Source organism: Lactuca saligna, chromosome 2, assembly GCF_052625555.1.
Source record: "Lactuca saligna cultivar CGN05327 chromosome 2, ASM5262555v1, whole genome shotgun sequence".
Lineage (NCBI taxonomy): Eukaryota > Viridiplantae > Streptophyta > Magnoliopsida > Asterales > Asteraceae > Lactuca > Lactuca saligna.
In genome coordinates this window covers 108822630-108843027 of record NC_136418.1, presented here as the reverse complement: position 1 = coordinate 108843027, position 20398 = coordinate 108822630, and the positions used below count along the sequence as shown (strand labels likewise).

The 20398-nt window shown below is 39.4% G+C and overlaps 1 protein-coding gene across 1 annotated transcript; it reads left to right on the top strand.

Moving 5' to 3' along the window:
• LOC145029972 (uncharacterized) lies at window positions 1–711 on the top strand. The gene has a single exon (XM_078978416.1). It carries the CDS (start codon window positions 1–3, stop codon window positions 709–711), a length of 711 nt encoding a protein of 236 aa, XP_078834542.1.
• The last annotated feature ends 19687 nt before the right edge of the window (window positions 712–20398 follow it).

The following is a 20398-nucleotide window of genomic DNA, read 5'->3' as shown; positions in this document are numbered from 1 at the left end:
ATGGACTTGATGAGTCCGAGGTCTGATGAGAAAAATTGTTCTCTTTTGAAACCTTATAGGCCCCCTTTGCCATTTCCAATCCGAGCCATACCAGATGAGCAGATTCAACGGTATAGAAGATTTATGGAGCAAGTGAGGACCCTCCAAGTGAACATTCCATTTGTTGAAATGATACTTCAAACAACTAAGTATGCAACTTTGCTTGAAAACCTCTTCACTACTAGACAAAATATGGAAGAAGTTGTTGAAGTATTGTTGAATGAACTGCCAAAAAAGAGGGGTGATCCAGGAAGCAACTTCATACCTTGTCAATTTGGGAACATAATTTCTACTCATGCGTTGACCGATTCGGGTGCAAGTATTAATCTAATGCCATATTCTTTCTTCAAGAAGCTAAATTTTTCGGAGCCAAAGCCGATTCGTATGAAGATCCATCTAGCCGATAAGACAATGAAACATCCAAAAGGAGTGTGCGAATATCTTCTCATCAAGGTCAATAAATTTGTGTTTCTCGTGGACTTTGTAGTGCTTGACATGGAAGAAGACCCTAAAGATGCAATCATTCTTGGGAGACCATTTTTGAATACCTCTTGTGCAATAGTCAATGTGTACGAATCTACACTAACACTAAGGGTAGGGAATCATTCAGTGGTGTTTAAAGCGGAACAAGAGAAAAATAATGAAGGGGTGAAAATGGAGAAGTTTCCTTAGTGGACTTGGATGATGAAGTGTTAGAAAGAGAGCTTGCGCTTTTACAAGAAGAAAATCCAAACAAATTTATATTACCTTCTGAAGGGAATTTTGATGCTGGAGAAGATTTAAAGGAGATAGAAAGGTTGCTAGAGGAAGCTGATTCGAAAGAAACAATAAAAATTGTGGAAACCTCACCGACTCACCGAGTAGTATCGACTGACTCGACGAGTCCAATCGAACAACTTGAAAATCGTGCAGATCTTGTCCTGCTACTTACATGTTCCCTTTTTGGCCTTGACATGCACGCTTCTCCTGATCCTTTGGAAAGTCCAATAGAATAGGCTGAAATTGTTGAAAATTTTAACTTCCAACACACACAATTGACTTACCTTGACACGATGATAAAAGAAGAAGCAATCCAACTTGACAAGAGGGTAAGTTTGGGAACAAATGAGAATTCAAGGGCTTAGAATGATGATGTGAATAACTCATCCATTGAGTCACTCATGGCTAATAGAGAGATCGAGTTAAATACAATCAAAAGAACCAAACCTCGAGCCGGAGTTTCTACTAATTATGAAGTATTTGCATTTGAACCACCAGATTCTTTAGAAGGTGACAAAAGTAAGGAGGACTCCGTAATATCAAGTGATGATGAAGTGGAAACTGTTCGGGAAATCGAGATTGATAAAGAAGGAGAACAAAAGATGGGTCTAAAGAACAGGGTGAAGAAGAAGAAGGTTGGTAAATGGATCAGTTATGCAATAGAAGAAGATGCTACAAGGAAGAGGAAAGATGAATTGTGTTGGGCATATAAAAGAAAGATACATGCTTACAAGACAAAGTTTAAACAACAAAAGATTAAGCGTGAATTCCCGATGGAGGACAACGAAGAAACGTAGAGCGGTAAGGAGTCCAGCTAACGACTCCTCAATAAAGAAGCGTTTAATGGGAGGCAACCCGTTGCTATAGTTTGCTTTCTTTTACCTTTTTCTTTAGTTTTTTTTTTTTTATTTTGTTCTTAGGATTTATCTATTTTCATCTTCTTGTTTGTCCAAAATGACTACTTGAGGGCAAGAAAGGTCTAAGTGTGGGATGGGTTGGAAATATTTTTAAGCTGGAATAAAAACTATATCAAATTTATAAAAATATATATCAATTTTTTAAAACTAAAAGCTACTTGGTGATTTAATGGTAGAGAAAACACCTCTTTTAACATTTGTTATTTTGTTTTTAGATAATTTTAGTAATTAGTTTAATTGTCGTTCCCTGAGTTCGATACCCTGCTTACTAGATCTATACCACCAATTGACAGGTCCACTGCCTTTTGTGGGATTAATTTATAATTTAGAAGTAGGAATAAAACTAGTTGGTTAAACACACATCAGTGACAAACTATCGTAAGATTCAGTGATGGTGTATCGAGGTATCCGAGTATGATGCCCTAAATTGTTGGATTACTGTGAAATTTGGGTTTGTCAAACGACAAGTGAAATATCAAGCGACTATTCTTCCATATGTGAGACCATCAGTTAATCGTCGCCGGACGGGAATTGTCCAAAGGTGTGACTGTACTGAGGAAAGTGCCTTGTTTACGAGGGTTTTCGTCAAGAGTATTGATGCATAATCTAGGAAGTTGTTTGACCTAACTATGTTGAACCGTGTAGCATAAGATAGTGAACTCAATGTGGTGATGACTTGATGATGAAATTGTCGGGTGATAAGAGAGTGAGCGGATTTGGGTGGGAGTAATCATTTAGGAATGATAGAGAAACCGTGGGGTGAGCCCATGGTGAGTGATAGAGTGTTGTAAGATAATGGAGAGTCGTAGCATTCATGAGTCAACAAGAGGGAGTATCGTATAACTGTGGGGAGCTATAGCATACATGATTCAGATAAAGAGTATCATATGACTGCGGGGAGTCGTAGCATACATGAGTTAGAGAGAGAGAGTATCGTATGACCATGGGGAACCGTAGCATATGTGAGTCAGAGAGAGAGAGAGAGTATTGTATGACCGCGGGGAGCCGTAGCATACACAAGTCAGAGAGAGTATTGTATGATTGCGGAGAGACGTAGCATTCATTAGACAGCGAGAGAGAGAGAGAGGGGGAAAGAGAGAGGGAGAGAGAGAGAGAGAGAAAGAGAGAGAGAGAGAGTATTGTAAGACTGCGGGAGCCGTAGCATATGCAAGTCTGTGATAGGGTGTCATAAGACTGCGGGGAGGTGTAACACTTATAATTCAATGAGAGAGTGTTGTAAAACTATGGGGAGTCATATCCTTTACTAGTTAGGGTATGATGCAAAAGGGTTCTTAGGCTTGCGTAACCTTTCCCAAATGAGTTTGTGGAAAACTGGTGGTCGGACCAGGGTCTCTCTGACGGTCGGATACCGTATTATCTCGATTGAGGGTGAGTTTATTGAAAATCGAAGGATGGGAAGAGTAATGTATGCGTGGATTCACGGATCTCATGTCGTGAGTTGAGTAACATATTGGGTACAAATGGTTCCAATTCTATGTAAGGCCAAACCCTTGTGTTGAGTTTAGGCTTTATCTGTGTAGAGGCCGGGAAGGTTAGGATTTCAGAGTTTTCAGATGGATTTCATTATAAGTGGGGATGTTTCCCATCTGATGTATTAGACCTGGGTGAATCGGTTCGTCGGTTTGAGGAGAACCACGACACACATGAGTTAGCAAGTAGTTGACGATAGAGGTCGGAGGTGGGGTAGGATTTTAAATGGGTTGTAGTAATCGCTTGGGGTAAAGCAAGCTTGGTGATTGTGAGTCTAGTGTGATTGGTTGAGACAACACGGTTGATAGGACGTTTGTGAAGTCGTATGGTCGGATGTGCTAGGGTGGCCTTACAGGCTCAACTTTTAGGTCTGGAGTTAACCTGGTACTTAGTGATGGGAGGAACCTTTGAAAGGAAGTAGGGGCTTATGGTTGTGGAGATCAGATGATATTTTAGACTGGGCATGTTCACTATTCTAGTGTCTGAAGAAAGAGTATTGAGATTCATTTTTTAGATTGGTTCTGATACCGGTACCGGCAGTTGATACTTGGGGAGATGTGTAAGTCCCACAAACGTGAACCAACCAGTGATCAAACATAATCAAGATTCAAAAACAGTAAGAATTAGAAGGAGTAGAAGCAAAGAGGTTCCAACAATGCACATGTTTGTATTTGGCTGTAATCGTCAAGTACACTTGGAACACAAACATATACGTATGACCTACTCTTACACTATATATCGGACACGACCAACTACAAATGGGTTCACGGCCATGAACATGTTCATGGACGTGAACACTTTATAACCGTGAACACTATCCGCAAGCACCTATTACATGACCAAAACCCTATCAGACCTATAAAGATAGATGCCTAGCCCAAACCAACAAATTATGACCTAACAGTCTCCCCCTTGCTTTTAGCTAGCATAACTTCAATCTTTCTTGATCAGCATCACATCAAACTTTCCCATAGCCCCAAACCACATTTTCTTTTCAATGATTGTGGCAATCATGCTTGTAAATTCTTTCGCAGTCGGCTCCATAAGCTCCGTCTTGCAGACAATTTGATGTTGAGACAAAGTGTGAATGCCCCGTTCCCCAAACTTCAAAAGATCTTTTTCCATAATAATACGATGAGTGCCAGTTGCAAATTTGATCATGGTAGTGGATGTAGCTTCATCGAACACCCAGAATTCCATATTGTCCAGTGATCCATCCCGACATTGTTGGACATTAGGAATCTATTTTATTTTCTTCGTGGGAGGCCACATCACAATCTTAATCAGCTCTTTGGTATTGGAATCAATCACATCTTTGTTGCTCCTTATAAAGGATACTACAGTCTTCATTCTGTCAAAATTCCTCTTGAGTTGATTTTCCAAGAATAGTTGAAAGTCAGTAGCCTGAGGGTTGCGAGACGGATTATGAAATGGAGCTTTGGAGAGTTCAGTAAGGTCGACTTTTGTCCAAGAACAAAGTCATGTTTGTCTTTATAGTACTCCGACTCATCAATTCTTCTTTTCACCACCCAGACATTGAGTTTGTCATGAAATCCCCTCATTAGGATTCCTGATTTGTTGCCATATTTGTCACAAAACCTCCTCTTTTCAAGATCAGTCACCGTTAATTTTGGCTGGTCCACACGAAGATTCTTGTCAGAATTCTTCATGAAGATCCATTTCTTTTTCTTCTTAGGGGAGCTTGAGTTGGTTCATGTTCGAATCGATCAACAACCCTTGTGGTTCTTATAGGTGGTGGTTTTTCAAGCTGATCTAGCTGAGTTAAATGGGCAGGGGTCTCAGCTCCGCCTGGTTCTCCGACAGATGATTTGAATTTATCGCCAAATACTTCAGCAAGTTTGTTCTTAAGGTCGAAGTCACAGGTAGTCAAAGCTCCAAGGTGAGTCTACAAGTCAGAAATCTGTTTTGAATTTAGGGTATTCTTTACTTCAAGCTCGAAAACTCGGGTGTCGAGTTTCTCAATCAAAAAATCTTTTTCTATAAGTCTATGACTCATCACACCAATTTCTTCCTTAATCTCTGTCATAGATGGGTCTGCTCCCCCTGAACTTCCTTCCCCTATTGTATACCTTTGTGTCATTGATATGGGTCCGAATCATGTTGAGCAAGAAACCTAGCAAGTCTTTCAAATGCGGTGTCATATGCAGGTCGGGGAGGAGAACCCCCAGGAGTAGAAGAACCCCCGACTTCTAATGAAGATCTAATATCACTTGGTCCTTCTTGGGTTGGTATGGTTGGTGTAGCAGTTGTTGTTGTTGTTGGCTGCATTGGTGGGGCCTGTTCACTAATAAGCACTCACGGCCTTGGATCGGCTCGTCATCTTTTCAACGAAGGCTGGAAGGCAAAAGACATAATTGGGTCACTCTCAGATGAAATAGAAACAAGAGTGACAACTAGAATGGGATGAATCCTTGAGGTTGCATCCAGATTGATTGGAGCACCGGCCATCTGGTCATTTATAGGAGGCATCGCCTTTAAAACATTATCAACTCCCCTGTCTCCGCTGTATGTTGCACAACATGATCGACAGTGTCAAATAAGGAGTTGAGCTCCTATTCGTTGGGTAGTACTTATTATTGCTCTTTTCAAAATCAAATAATGTGACATCATCAAAGCCAGGCATGTCAACACCAAAGTCAATCTCCTCCGCATCATCACCCCTTTCATCATCCAAACCAACTTCATCATCTCCCACATTCATCGAATCATCATCATCATCATTATCATCATCATCGTCATCATTACCCGCAGCATCATAGTCACTTTGAACCTCCACATTCTTCATTTGATCGTGTGCCTCTGCCATGATTGCAACAGGAGGAACAGGTTCTTCCACATGCTCAGAAGCAGTAATCACCCCATCTTTCGTCTCTTCATTATTGGAGAAACCCTCAGACGTGGATACATCACTAACTTTAGCAAATTGACTAAACTTCACAAGAGGATATTTCCCTTGGAACATGAACATTCTTTTTCTGTTATGCTTCATGAGTCCGAAAGTGTTAGAACCAAGGGATTTAACATCTAATGCTTCTCCTCTTCTTTAAGCTCTGGATGCTTAATGTTAAAGACCATTTGTAAGAATCTTGGTAACATTAAAAATTTATCTCTTTTCGTCCTTTCCACATTCCCAACCATCTCGTTTAGAATGTACTTCGAGTAGTTGAAGTTAAGACCCGTAGCGAGTGTAGTAATGGCACCCGTGTTGAGTAGTGAGATTTCGTCAGCCCCGAATCTCCATCCAGAGATGCAGCTCATGAACACATGAGCTAGGAACCTCCAATACGGTGGCAATAGCTTTTGATTGTTGGAGGAAACACCCCTTCATATCCCATTCGTTTAATGATCTCCTCTGTTTGTTCCATTGCGATCTTGGTTGGAAACCCTGGTTGGTCATCACTCTGCAATACTTCTCGAATGATTTGCTCTGTCACTATGATCTTCTTTCCATTGACGTTTGATTCTACGGAGACTTCATTATCTTATCCTCTAAGCATAACAGCTTTTCTCCAGAACTGCTTTATCAATCCTTGGTAAATGACTAGACTTGATGATAGTGCATAAGCGAGGCAACATCTCTTCATTCCATGAACCATGGATTTAAAGTCATTGTGTGCAGTTGGTGGATCAATCAAAAAGATGGAAAGGTTATGGATGTCTGCAAACTTCAAATCAGCCAATGTTGACCTGCACCAACCGAGCCAAGTGAGAAAACAAGAGATTTAAAACATTAAAAACAAGTTTTCTCATTTATCAATTAGTTAGGATTTAAATATGATTAAATCAAATAAAGCAAAAAAAAATCGAGTTTATGTCCAAAATAGGGTTCACAGCCGTGAACGCTTCAACAGCCGTGAACGGTTCATCAGTTGCCGAAAATCGATTTTCCTTTAATAAACCCACTAAAGACGGTCGATTCCTGTTAAATTTAGCATGTATGTGATCGTTTTTGATGTACCTACAAAGTGCAACAATCAATTTCGGATTAAACACAAGATGAGATGACGAATTGAGAATCAAAGGAGAGAGAATATGATAAGGGTTCACGACCGTGATCAACATATGAGCGTGAAAGGGTTCACCGTCATGAATCCTTTTATTTATACCTGGACCCAAAACCCGGCTCAAAGCCCATGAATCGCAAACCAAAAAGCATCAAATCTAAGCTTAATATGTCAATTTTTTTTAAATAAAACATTTTGACGACTTAAAAATTAAAATTAAAATAAAATAAAATCTAAAAAAAATTAAACTAAACTAATTTTGACTAAATTTTTTAATTTTTCCAATTTTTAGAAAAATAAAATAAAATAACATAACACAAATTTCCTATTTCACAATTGCATATATTTCTTTTGTGATGTTAAGATCAAATTTTTAGGATAGTCTTAATCCATTTTTCAGTACCTTCACCTTCGTGACTAGATCTGGTCAATCGTCGGTATTGTGGTCCACTTAAACATGAAAATTTTTGACAGATGTGGACATACTACAAGTGACAAGGCATTTGACCTTATGAACCTAAATGATATTCCTAGAAAACCATTTAGATGTCGACGACCACAGATATTGTCATCCACCTAAATTTAGTAGCGATATCTACAGAAAACCTATTGAATGTTCAATTTTAGGTGTACTGGAACATGTTTCCCGCTTCTGGACATACTTTGATAATCAAGAACTTCCAGAATACTCCTTACATTAGGTGAGTAGAAAATTATTAAGAGGGAAGTCATATTTAGAATGCATATGTTTTACACCTAGGTCGGATTTCCTAATCACGTAGAGGGATAAACATATGACTGACTGGATAGAGGGATTGAGAAATAGAATGATGCATATGTTGTGCTCCAGGTCGGATAAGGACTTATCACGCAAAGGAGATAGCATATGACTAACGGACCGAAAGAATTTCCATAGAAAAGAAAATGCATAGAAGTAGAGTTGCATATGTTGCAGTCCAGTTTGGATCTTCCGATCACGGAGAGGAGGCAACATATGACTAACAGAAAGAAAGCAAGAAAATAACCTTCTACAGACCTTCTTTATCGGAATTCCCCAGTTGCCCTATCAGTACCATAATTAAGGACATACGTCCATACATTAAGGAAAAGTTACGCCACAGTTCTAGATACAGATTACTTAAGTGAATTCGCAGATTCCCATGTATATTCCACTGCTCAAATCTACCCGAGCATCGTATTCTCTGACCAAACGGGAATATCTAAATCATATTTGTCAAGTCCTATCATAGTCCAACCATACCTAGTCTGGTCCATTTAAATTTTTTGTGCCTACCAACGCATTGAACACAGAGCCTAGACAGTTCAGTGTTGGTACCTTACACAGACCAAAATTGTCTGTTATCACTCAATTGATATCACTTCCTACACATCACCTTCAAGCAAAATTCATCAAAAACATATTTTTGGATTTTCTGATTTTCTAATTTTTGTTTGGTTTTTGTTTATTTCTCCCCCCAAATTTGAGCATGGGGAGTGTAACATCCCAAAATACGACCCAAAAATTTTTGTTTAATAATTACTAAAATCATTAGATCAATACCATAAAATAAAAACCCATACGTCAATATCTCAGAACCATAACAAAGTATCACGAGAAAACTATATCAAGACTGTATCAACCATATCTATGAAAAACTAAATCAACTCCCAACTCTTCCCTTTACTTGCGGAAGTACCTGAAACCAAAACTGAAACTGTAAGCACGAAGCTTACTGAGCTCCCCCAAACTACCACATACCATACAATAACACATATACACATACTGGGCCTTGCCCACTGCATCGGACCGAAGTCTGGAAACTGCATCGGACCGAAGTCCGGAATTAACAAGGGTCTTGCCCTCTACATCGGACCAAAGTCCGGAAACTGCATCAGACCAAAGTCTGGAACTAACTGGGACCTTGTCCCCTGCATCACTAACTGCATCGGACTGAAATCCAGAACTGACTGGGACCTTGTCCCCTGCATCGGACCGATGTTCGGAAACTGACTGAGCATAACATAGCATATCATAAACATATCAACTAGCATAAGCACATATATTGCATACTGCATCGGACCAAAGTCCAGAACTGACTGGGACCTTGTCCCCTGCATCGGACCGATGTTCGGAAACTGACTGAGCATAACATAGCATATCATAAACATATCAACTAGCATAAGCACATATATTGCATACTGCATCGGACCAAAGTCCAGAACACATAACACAAACATGCTTGAATCACAAAGACATCAAGCAATCTAACTACTGCATCGGACCGAGGTCTGGAACTACTGCTAACTAAACGGGCCGGCATTGTGGCCGTAGACCCATTCCTACTGGGAGGAAAACTTACCTCGTAGTCTGGCTGCTGAATGAACTGCTCTAGAATCTGTCTACTGCTGCTCCGGTATCTCCCCGGCTACAAGTTCCATAAGTACACTCAATCAAATACTGATAACTATACTGAGGGTAAAATGACTATTTTACCCTTGATCAAATTCAACCTCTTGGTCAAAGTCAACATACAGTTGACCTGACTCGTTGACTTGGGCCACCAACTCGTCAAGTCCCTACTCTCATTTCTCAATTCTGCTCGCTACTACTCGTCGAGTTTGGCATAGACTCGACGAGTTCCTCTTTGGTACTAACACTTAGTCAATCTGCATCCGACTCGCCAAGTTGTATGAACAACTCGTCGAGTTCTCCTTCATCATATGAACACCCCAACTGGGACTCGCCGAGTTGTATGAACAACTCGTCGAGTCTGTTCTTGAGATATAAATATTGCCTTAGACTCGCCGAGTCAGGGCATTGACTCGCTGAGTCCCTCCATGAATGAGTCCGATCTCCGACTCACTGAGTCCACCTAAAACTCACTGGTTCCACTCGGCATAATACATAGAAGGGGGAAAACTCTAGGAGTCGGAACTCGACTCGCCGAGACTAAAGAACGACTCACCGAGTCGGTTGCATGCAACTTCTATACAGTTGATTCTGCTCAAAACCAATGCATACAACTTATAGATCTAGGTTCTTAAGGCTTGGTTACCACGTAAAGTTTCCAACTTTACGTGTACATATGCATGAAAAGGGATTTAAAGGCTCAAAAGACACTTAAAAGAGTAGATCTAGGGCTTTCATGCAAAATGGCTCCATAAAGGTGTTAGATCTACGTTTTTTGAACTGAAACATGGCTAGATCCGAAGGCTAATCAACCCAATGTGATCTCTCTACTATAAACAAGCTAAGAAATGGATAAAATGGCCTAAATGTGATTAATAATGTAGAATCAATCATAGAAACAGAAGGAATCCGATTATTACCTCAATAAACTCTGTAGTGGGTGCAAGATCTTGGATCTCCTTCTACTCCCTTGGATCTAGCTTCCATCTTCTCTTCAAAACTTCAAGATTCACACAAGAAATGCTCAAAATGCTCAAGGAATGGTTAGGGTTTGCTAAATGATGCTCTGAGGGAGAAGGAGGCGAGGGTGGGGCTCATAACATGGTTTAAATAGGGTGCAAAACCCTTGGATCTAGGGTTTCTTCCAGACTAGCAGACTCTCCGAGTCCAAGATATGGACTCGCCGAGTTGCCAACTTAAACTTGCTCAATATCTCGTCTCTACTCAGCGAGTCGGGCCTACAACTCACCGAGTCCCATCTAAAAATGAAAAAATACTTAGATTAAAATACATACCATGAACCAAGTGCTACAGGGAGAATGAAAAGGAAATGCACATATTTAAACTACCTAAAACCAAAAATTAGTCCTCAAAATGAATAATTTTAAGAAAACCAACCAGCACATCGAATCGAGCTTTGTTAAATGGTTTTGTGAAAAGATCTGCCATAGTATTAGCAGTGGGAACATGTTCTAACCGAATGATTGAACACTCATAACAATCTCTGAAAAAGTGAATTTTGATGTCGATGTGCTTGGTTTTGGAATGTTGGACAGGATTTTTAGCAATCTGGATTGCAGCTTCGTTATCACAGAATATTGGGGTGTTCAAGAAAGTTCACACTGTAATCCATTAATTGATGTTGAATCTAAATGACTTGAGAGCAACATGCAGAAGTAGCAACGTATTCCCTCTCTGCAATTGAGGTTGAGACTGTCTATTGTTTCTTGCACTGCCATGACACCAAACGGTCACCTAAGAATTGACATCCCCAGACGTTGATTTCCCATCAAGTTCACTACCTCCATAATTGCTGTCAGCAAATGTATATAAATCAAAATCAGAATTTTTAGGATACGAAAGACCCAATTTTGGGCTGCCTTTGAGATACCTAAAGATTCTTTGAAAGAAATAAGATAAGAGAGTATAGGATTAGCTTGGTATCATGCACATTGACAAACTGCGAACATGATGTCTAGCCTGCTGGCAGTTAGATACATCAGGGATCCGATTATCGATCTTTACTCAGTCTGATATATGGATTCGCCTTCAGGATCTGGAGACAATAGGGGTCGTTCAGCCATCGGCGTCAAGGCAACTTTTGCGTCTTTAAACCCGAACCTCTCAAGCATGTCTTCAACGTATTTTCCTTGTTGTAGCAAGATTCTAGTTGAGCTTTAACGTACTTCCAAACCCAAAAACATCATCATTTCCCCCAAGGAACTCATCTCGAACCTCTTCTTCATAATTGTCTTGAACTCTGTGCAGAGCTTCTGGCTTATTGAACCGAAAATGATATCATCGACATAGATCTGAACAAGAATTATGTCTCCATCAACATGCTTTATAAAGATCGTCTGACCGACCATTCCTCAAGTGTAACCATGCTCGGGCAAATGATCTCTTAGGGTTACATACTAGGCCTGAGGAGCCTGATGTAACCCTACAGAGCCTTATCCAATTTGTAGATGCGATTCAGAAACTTTGAGTTGACGAAACTGGGAGGCTAATCAACGTAAATCTCCTATTTCATATCTCTATAAAGAAAGGCAGTCTTAACATCCATCTGATATACAGTGAACCCCATGTAGTATGCATACGCCAGGAAGATACGGATAGCTTCAAGACGTGCTACAGGAGCATAATAGTGGTTGTCGAGGCCAACAAAATGAATACCCTAAATATTACACACTAAACTAGTGTAACTATCTGTATGTAAATCAATTTTTCAAGTACTTGTAAAACAAAAGTAAAAGTACAATGGGGGGGGCTTAATTCTTGTTGATTGTTTGACAAAATTAACACTAGCTAGAACGTAAATATGACAAGGAAACAAGTAAAATATTTGACTAAATTCAATGAATTAAAATTGGTTGATTTTGGGATACACCACATGGATGATATGTTTGACTTATCATTACACCAAGTGGAATGACACTTCGGAATTGGTTTAACTTGGCTATAGCAATTCATAAGCACAAATTACCTCAACTCTTGTTAGATATTAAAATGGTTAGAGGAGCTCTAACACATTCCCTTAATTAAAGTCACAAAATCAATGAAGCATATAATCTTGTGAAAATCAATTAGCTTTGAGTTCTAAGAGTTACCAAATCCATAAGATAACCAAATGCTTACATTATCATTATAGAGGAAACATTCCCATGGTTTAAATGAAATGAAAACAAACATATAAACTATTTGTTGCTTACAAACTTCCAAGTCCATTACTTAACCAAAAATTGATAAACAAAACTATATGTTCATTCATCCAAGATCATGATCAAAGATAAACAAACATAACAAGAAGTTTAACTAGAAAACATTTCCATAAACTTCAACACAAGGTAATAATAGTCTTCAAAACAACCAATCATCCATGGGATTAAGCCCTAATTAACCAAGTGAAAACCTAGCCAAACATGGCCAAAATAAAGGAAATACAAGAAAGCTTAGAACTACCAAACATTGTTCTAAGTGCAAGATGGAAAGAAATAACACCAATCTTCAAATTCTTCAACTATTTCCCCAATGTTCTTGAGAGCAAAAGAGTAGTTTTCTCCAACAGATTGTTATGAAAAATGCTTCAAACCTCGAGAAAAAAGGCTTCATTTTCGGATTCAAAAAGTTCCCAAAAGCTACCCACCACCCTTCCATAAATAGAGTTAACAAGTCAAAACACGGGTTCACTTTAGCGCTATTCACGCGGACCGTTTATGGATCCACGCGGACTGTGTGGGTCTCGCTGATGGCATGCCTTGGGCCATTAAAAATACAATCTCGCCCAATCTTCTAATTTATGCTCCAGCCCACATGCATAAATCTTGGTAGCCTAATTGTTCTATTCCAAAGCCTCCAATAATGCTTCTTTAAACTTCCATATCTCGAGTCTGCATCGCCTCATCATCATTATCGCTCAAAAATTAAGTCCAACTCGATTTCTTGTTTATGTTGACACCAAGCCCAATTGCACCACTTCAAGTTCATGAACAAATTGCAAGCCACCAGCAATCCCGCACTCCTTCTACACCTCCAGTAACAAATAGTCTTCGATAAATCCTAAATAAGCTCAAAAGACTGGAAAGCACCCGGCAAAGGAGAAAAATAACAAAAAAGAGAAAATATGCATGAAGATTAACTCAAATGAGATGGTTTTAACTAAATATAAACTATGAAAAGAAGTAATAAAAATGAAACTATCACATACACCTTAGTGTAGTCAAGTCCTTCAATTTTTCGAAAGCCATGAACAACCAAACGTGCTTTGTTCCACACTATGACCCCAAAATCATCCTATTTGTTGTGAAACACCCAGCGGTTATCCAATGACTTCTTTCCTTTGGTCAGGTCAACCAACTTCCAAACCCCTAATTTCTCGAATTAATTTAGCTCTTCATGCATGGCATCAACCCAACTAGGCTCATTCAGTACCATTACGACATTCTCTGGCTCCATCGAAGAGATGAAACAAGAGTATAGACATGTGTTTACGTCACCACTCTGACTTCTCGTTCGAACACCATCGCCTAGATCACCAATAATTTCTCTACAGAATGATCGCGTTGCAGTCAGGTGGGAATTTCGTGGCTGATATCATTAAGCGTGACAGGAAGGTTGTTGATGTTGATATATCTGTCATTTTCTGAAATAGCAGCCTTAGACGACTCAGAATCGCGAGAGGTGTTGGAAACGTACTCATTTGCAATCAGATCAGGAAAGAGAAGCTCCATGAAAGTTTGAGTGGCAGTGGAAGTATCTCTGGTCATGAAGTCTCTTTCAGTTGGAGTGAGTGGAGTGGCTTCAGCATCAGGATTAATTCTTTGAGATGGGGAATCTAAAGGAGAAATTGGAATAGCTTGATTCACCGAAGGAGACGTAGAAGACACCAATGGGGGACTGTAGATAACCACTTACTCTTCATCCTTAAGAACAACCTTCGAACCGGAATAGGAACCTAACACATCATCTGAGAACACTCTGAACTATTTTAATTAAGAAGTGTAATCAAACTAGCAGTCAGAGCCGACTCTAGCGTCTGTCTCATTTTCCTCCAACCAGCGAACATCAAAAGATTCCACAATCTGCTTTGTCTTCTAATTGTAAACACGGTAAGCTATACACGCTTCATATCCCACAAAGTAACATTCATCGGTTTTAGAGTTGAATTTGGGGGTGGATTCAAGGTGAAGAAGGGTGCAAGGACATCCAAAGATACAAAAGTAAGCAACTTATGGCTTGTGATTGTATAGAGTTTCATGTGGAGTATTCATCTGAGCTTTGTTGATCAGTACTCGATTCTGAATATAGCAGGCATTGTTGATCGCCTCCGCCCAAAAGAACACTGGCAGTTTAGAATTACACAGCATCGTCCTTGCGGCGTCCATTAGATTTTGGTTCTGCCGTTCCGCAACACCATTTTGTTGAGGTGTCCGAACGGCACTATACTGATGTACTATCTCTTTTTCTGTGCAAAAGTGATCCAGAACAGTGTTGTTGAATTCTATACCGTTATCCTTTCTGAGCGCTTTCACATTCTCGTTAATCTGATTCTCATTCATCACCACGAACTTCTTGATCAAGTCTGAGATCCCGCTCTTGTTGGATAAGAAGAAACCCCATTGGAAACATGAGTAGTCATCTATCACAACCAAGCAGTATGAGTTTTTTTTTATGCTGAGGACATCGATAGAATCAAAAAAATCCATGTGCAATAATTAGAGAACCTTGCTAATTGAATTAACTGTCTTTGCCAAATGGGGCTTTCTATGATGTTTACCCTGATCACATGTCACGCATTCTTCAAAGGTTATGAAGTCTTTAAATGGAAGACCACACACGATCTCGTTCTTTGCAAGACGATTGAGGTTCTTGGCGTTTGCATGCCCTAGACGATGATGTCAAAGCATCGCATTATGTTGTGAGACTTTAGAGAAGATGCACGTAACTTTTTCCGGCATATTATGATTCATGTCAATGATGTAAGCGTTCCCGTCTCATTTATATTTCACCAATATCCAGTCTTCAGGGATGATGATACCGGGTTTCAAGATAAGACATTCTTTATCGGTGAAGTGGGTAGAGTAGCCCTTGTTGCAGATTTGAGAGACGCTCAACAAGCTATGCTTCAACTCGGGCGCATACTTGACGTTTTCAAAGCTTAGCACTCCATTAGAAATGGTTCCTTTTTGTGTGATCTTTCCTCCATCCCTTCCCACAAAGGAAACAAATCCCCCGTTAAAGTTTTGAATGTCGTGCAACTAGGAAATGTCTCCTGTCATGTGTCGGGAACAACCGTTGTCGACATACCACGGTCTGGCGACATTCCTCCGCAGTTGTTCCTACACAATGCGCTTGATCATTTAGATTTTGGGACCCAGGTCATTACAACATTGGGTTTACCCTTAACATTCACAGATTTTTCTTTTTGACCTTTTCATTTTGATTTACAATTAGATGCACAGGCAGAAGATGAAGATGATTGGACAATTAAAAATTTGGGCACCCACTTCTACTTAGGTTTTGAAATGTTTACAGGTGATTTTGAAATATATTTTTTTTGTTTTGAGTGTTTGGATAATCGGCTAGAATTAGTCGAGGATCCAGACGCTGTCTTTGACGATATTGATCTTTTCTTGGCCGCATTCGATTTCAACAAAGCACCTGTAGCTATTTTATTGATAACCTGTTTATCCTTTTTAAGTTCAGCCCTTTTTTGTCCTTATGAAAATTCCAATCATCATCACAAAGATGAGATCTCGAGGACTTTCTCGTGAGAGACCTTCTTCGTGGCTCATTTTCTCTTCTTGGTGCAGAAAAATGTACAAATGCCCGATTAGGACAATTTCAAGCTATATGACCAGCGGTTCCATAGTTAAAACATGTTTATTTTTATCGTAAAAACTGGTACAACTCAGTTCTGGCTTATTTTTCTTATCAACTCCCTTACTCTTTCCACATGTATAAGTGGACGATTCAGGTTGTATGACATGTGTAGGTGTAATGTGTGTGAGTGTAACATAAACATCACAATTATTAGACACATCACCACAAGCAACATCTGAAGCATCATAATTAGACACAGAATCATGACCAATCAAGTAATCAGTTTTAGAAACAAGAACAATATTGTCTAAAACAGAAACATCATTTTTCAAAACAGAATTATTATTAGCACTATTCTCTCCAGACTCCTACTTTCCTTGACTTAGAGATGAATCTGCATTAGAAGCATAAACGTTAGTATCTATTTCCCTAGCACTACTATTTGTGACATGTGCAGCTGGTTTACCATGAACCATAAATGGTTCTCGGTCTATCTCCTCCTAAGTCAAAGGTTTAGCAGTATAATTATGATTGAATGGGGGAGGGACACTCTCATATCCTATACCTACTTGTTTTTGGGCCTTCCACTTCATTTGTTTTTCATTTATTGTTGCAACTTTTTCACTTGACACATCATATTTTTTAAAATAGAAATTAGCATTTTCAAAACGATTATTCAATGTTTTGAGTTCTTCAGTTACAGTGGCAAGTTGTTTCTTAATGTAATTATAGTTCTCACACTTGTTACTGTACTCCTCCTGCAATTTCCTAAAGTCCTTAGTCATGGCCTCTAGTTGTGCTTTTAATGGTTTATGGCCTTTCCTAAGGTTGTACCCCTCATATTTAAGGTCCTCGTTCTCCCTTTTTATCAATTCAATTTGCTCACGTAAAAATTTAATAGTTTTAATACAAGTTTGACAACAAGAGATTTCACTGACCTCCTTCTTTTTAGACTTTGGGGTAGTCTGTACCATAAAGGAAAATTACAGCTCTATCATTTCTTCCTCTGGGTCCACTTCACCTTTTTTGTCTAGGATATCATTGATTTGGGCAAGGTGAGCATTTTTTAGGTCCAGAGATGTTCAGGGCCTGAATCTGATCTTCCCAGTCAAATGACTAAGCCACCACTTCCGGATTCCCCATTTGGTTGTTGGTGGTAGTTCCCCTTGTAACGCCCGCAGATCCGGGCTAGTCAATTTAGAGGCAATAGGGGTCGAAAATGACTTTTCGACAAAATATTATTTAGAATAAATAATACAAGTTTTAAAATATGACACAAGCTTTCCGTACATATAAAGAGCGCCGAAATCCGAGTTATAACGAAGAAGTTATGGTCCGCCGAAGTTTTACGGCAAAACCGGCACGGCACCGGGAGACGTAAATAGTGAATTTACGATAGAAGACTTTTTAGCCTTAGCAATCTAAACAAAAGTCGTAGAATATGTTAAACTAAGAACATCGATAAAAAAACGCCCAAATCTGACTTCGTATGAACAAGTTATGATTTTTCTAAGATTCGGCTTAGCAGTGCACGGCCTGAAACTCGAATTTTAGTTCAAGCAGTTTTTGGCTTACGTGACCTAAATGAGAGTTGAAGATCTCATTAATAGGAACTCAACGGTAAAAAGATAGACGAAAACGGAGTCCGTATGAAGGAGTTATGAACTCTTCGCGGTCATTTAACAGTCTAAACGCCTCCTACTGTTAAATTTGAGATCGGTCGAGAATTAGCCAATGGAGTCTAAACGAAAGTTCTAGATCTTGATTTTACCTACGCGTGGATATAAAGAACGTCGAAAACGGAGCTCGTATGCGAAAGTTATGATTTTTCTAATTTTGAAGGCTGATACGCGATAAGGGTGACGTGGCACCACCAGAATTGGACACGTGGCACCACTAGAAGGCCACCACATGGACCAACTCGACGAGTCATGACTCAGACTCGGCAAGTCCACCAGTCAAGCCTCCTATAAATAGAGGTGTCGTGCATTCACTTCTCTTCACACCTCTCCAACATTCTTTCCCTCTCTAGTTTCTCTCTCTAGCCTCCCAAACCCTCCCTAAAGCCTAGGTAAACCCCCTAGCACCCGAAGGAAGCCCTGAGGCTCCCAGAGTCCCAAGAAAAGAGCCTTTCGGCTCGGGAACGCTGCTCCAGCGAAGCCCGGTTTTCGAGAAAAACCCGTTGTAAGTGAGCTGTACCTATCATATCTTTAGTTTAGCTTATGTTTTAATATAGGAATGTTATTAGGTCCTTAAAATAATTATTTGGGCTATTATTATGAGTTATATTGAGTGTTATTTAACGCTTATATAATAATAATAATAGCTAGACTATTAATTAGTCACGGTTATCGTTAGACTAAACCCTAGTGGTATTGATACTAGGTTTTATCGAAGGAAATTGTTTTGAGAGTATCGAAGCGTTGTCCGAGTGCTGAGTCACCACCTTTCAAGTGAGTGCATAGTCCCTTTCGTGAACATCATTTTAATACAAGTATTGATTGAAGTATTAATTATATGTTTATGTGCGAGTTAATTGATGTTGCTTGAAATTCGTGTTAAAGAACATACCTGATTATATTTGATAATTTAGGATAAAGAGTAGACCTAAATTAAATATGAGGAATATTGGCTAGTATATTCTTACGAGTACAAGTGAGTTAAACTCAGAGAATAGAAGTTAGTATATGTCATTTATCCGGGAGTATGGATTAGACATAGTCATTGTCCCTAGTCTGAGAATATGGATTAGGCATAATCATTCGTCGTTAATCCGAGAGTATGGATTAGCTATTGTCCCTAGTCCGAGAGTATGGATTAGGCATAATCATTCGTCGTTAATCCGGGAGTATGGATTAGCTATTATCCCTAGTCCGAGAGTATGGATTATGCATAATCATTCATCTTTAATCCGAGAGTATGGATTAGTCATTCGTCCCTAGTCCGAGAGTAAGGAGTTGGTAAATTCATTCATTTCTAATCCGGGAGTATGGAGTAGGTAAAACGACTAATCTTAGGTCCGAGAGTATGGATATCCTCGTTGCGAGGATCGATGGGGTGGGATAAGAGTTGTTTATATATATGTATGGTGAAATTGTATATTTTGTGAATTTTAAACTATATATATGGTATAACATTGTGGGATTGAAATCCCTATGTAATCACCAGGTTTCCCAACCTGACCCACTCAGTTTATTTACATCACAGGTGGCGATATGAAGTGACATTACACTGAGAGATTTAAAGAGATGTAGATCACTAGTGTAAATAATTGTAAGTTCTGTTTATGCTTATGTTTCTGTATTAACGATGACATCCCAAACGTTTTAAGATGAATAAAAATACGTTTCTTCGAAAATGTTTTAATAACGTATTTATCGTGTTTTTCTGGGAACAAATTCCGCAACATTATTATGAAACGAAGTACTCTGATTTTTATAAAGCATAAACAAACCGGTCTTTTCTGGCCGTGATTTTGGGGATGTCACACCCCTACTGCTTTCAACTGGCACCATTGTTCATTCACTATTTTCCCTCCTGTCTGGCTTTGGGCGGTCTCTGGCAAAGTGACCAGGTTCATGGCAGTTAAAACATCTTACCTTGGCAGTGAGTTCAATAGCTTCTTGTTTTGATCTCCGACCTTGTGACCAAAATACCAACAGATATCATCTCAGTAGTGAGATTGATGAACCTCTGTAGTTAAACTTCTAAGGATTCTCCCAGAATATGATTAAACATATTAAACTTCTGCCTAAGCATGTCCTGACGACTCTGCTTCATATCCTCGTTTCCTTCGTAGACCACAATCAGTGCTTCCCATAAAGCTTTTGCAGAAGTATATTCTCTAAAACCCTGAGCGATTTCTTGAGATAGGGCCATGGTGAGTGTGGCGAGTGCTTTCACTTGATCTTCAATTTTCTCAAAGTCTTCATCGG

Coding starts and splice junctions, on each gene's coding strand:
- LOC145029972 (XM_078978416.1), top strand. CDS start 1: ATGGACTTGATGAGTCCGAGGTCTGATGAGAAAAATTGTTCTCTTTTG.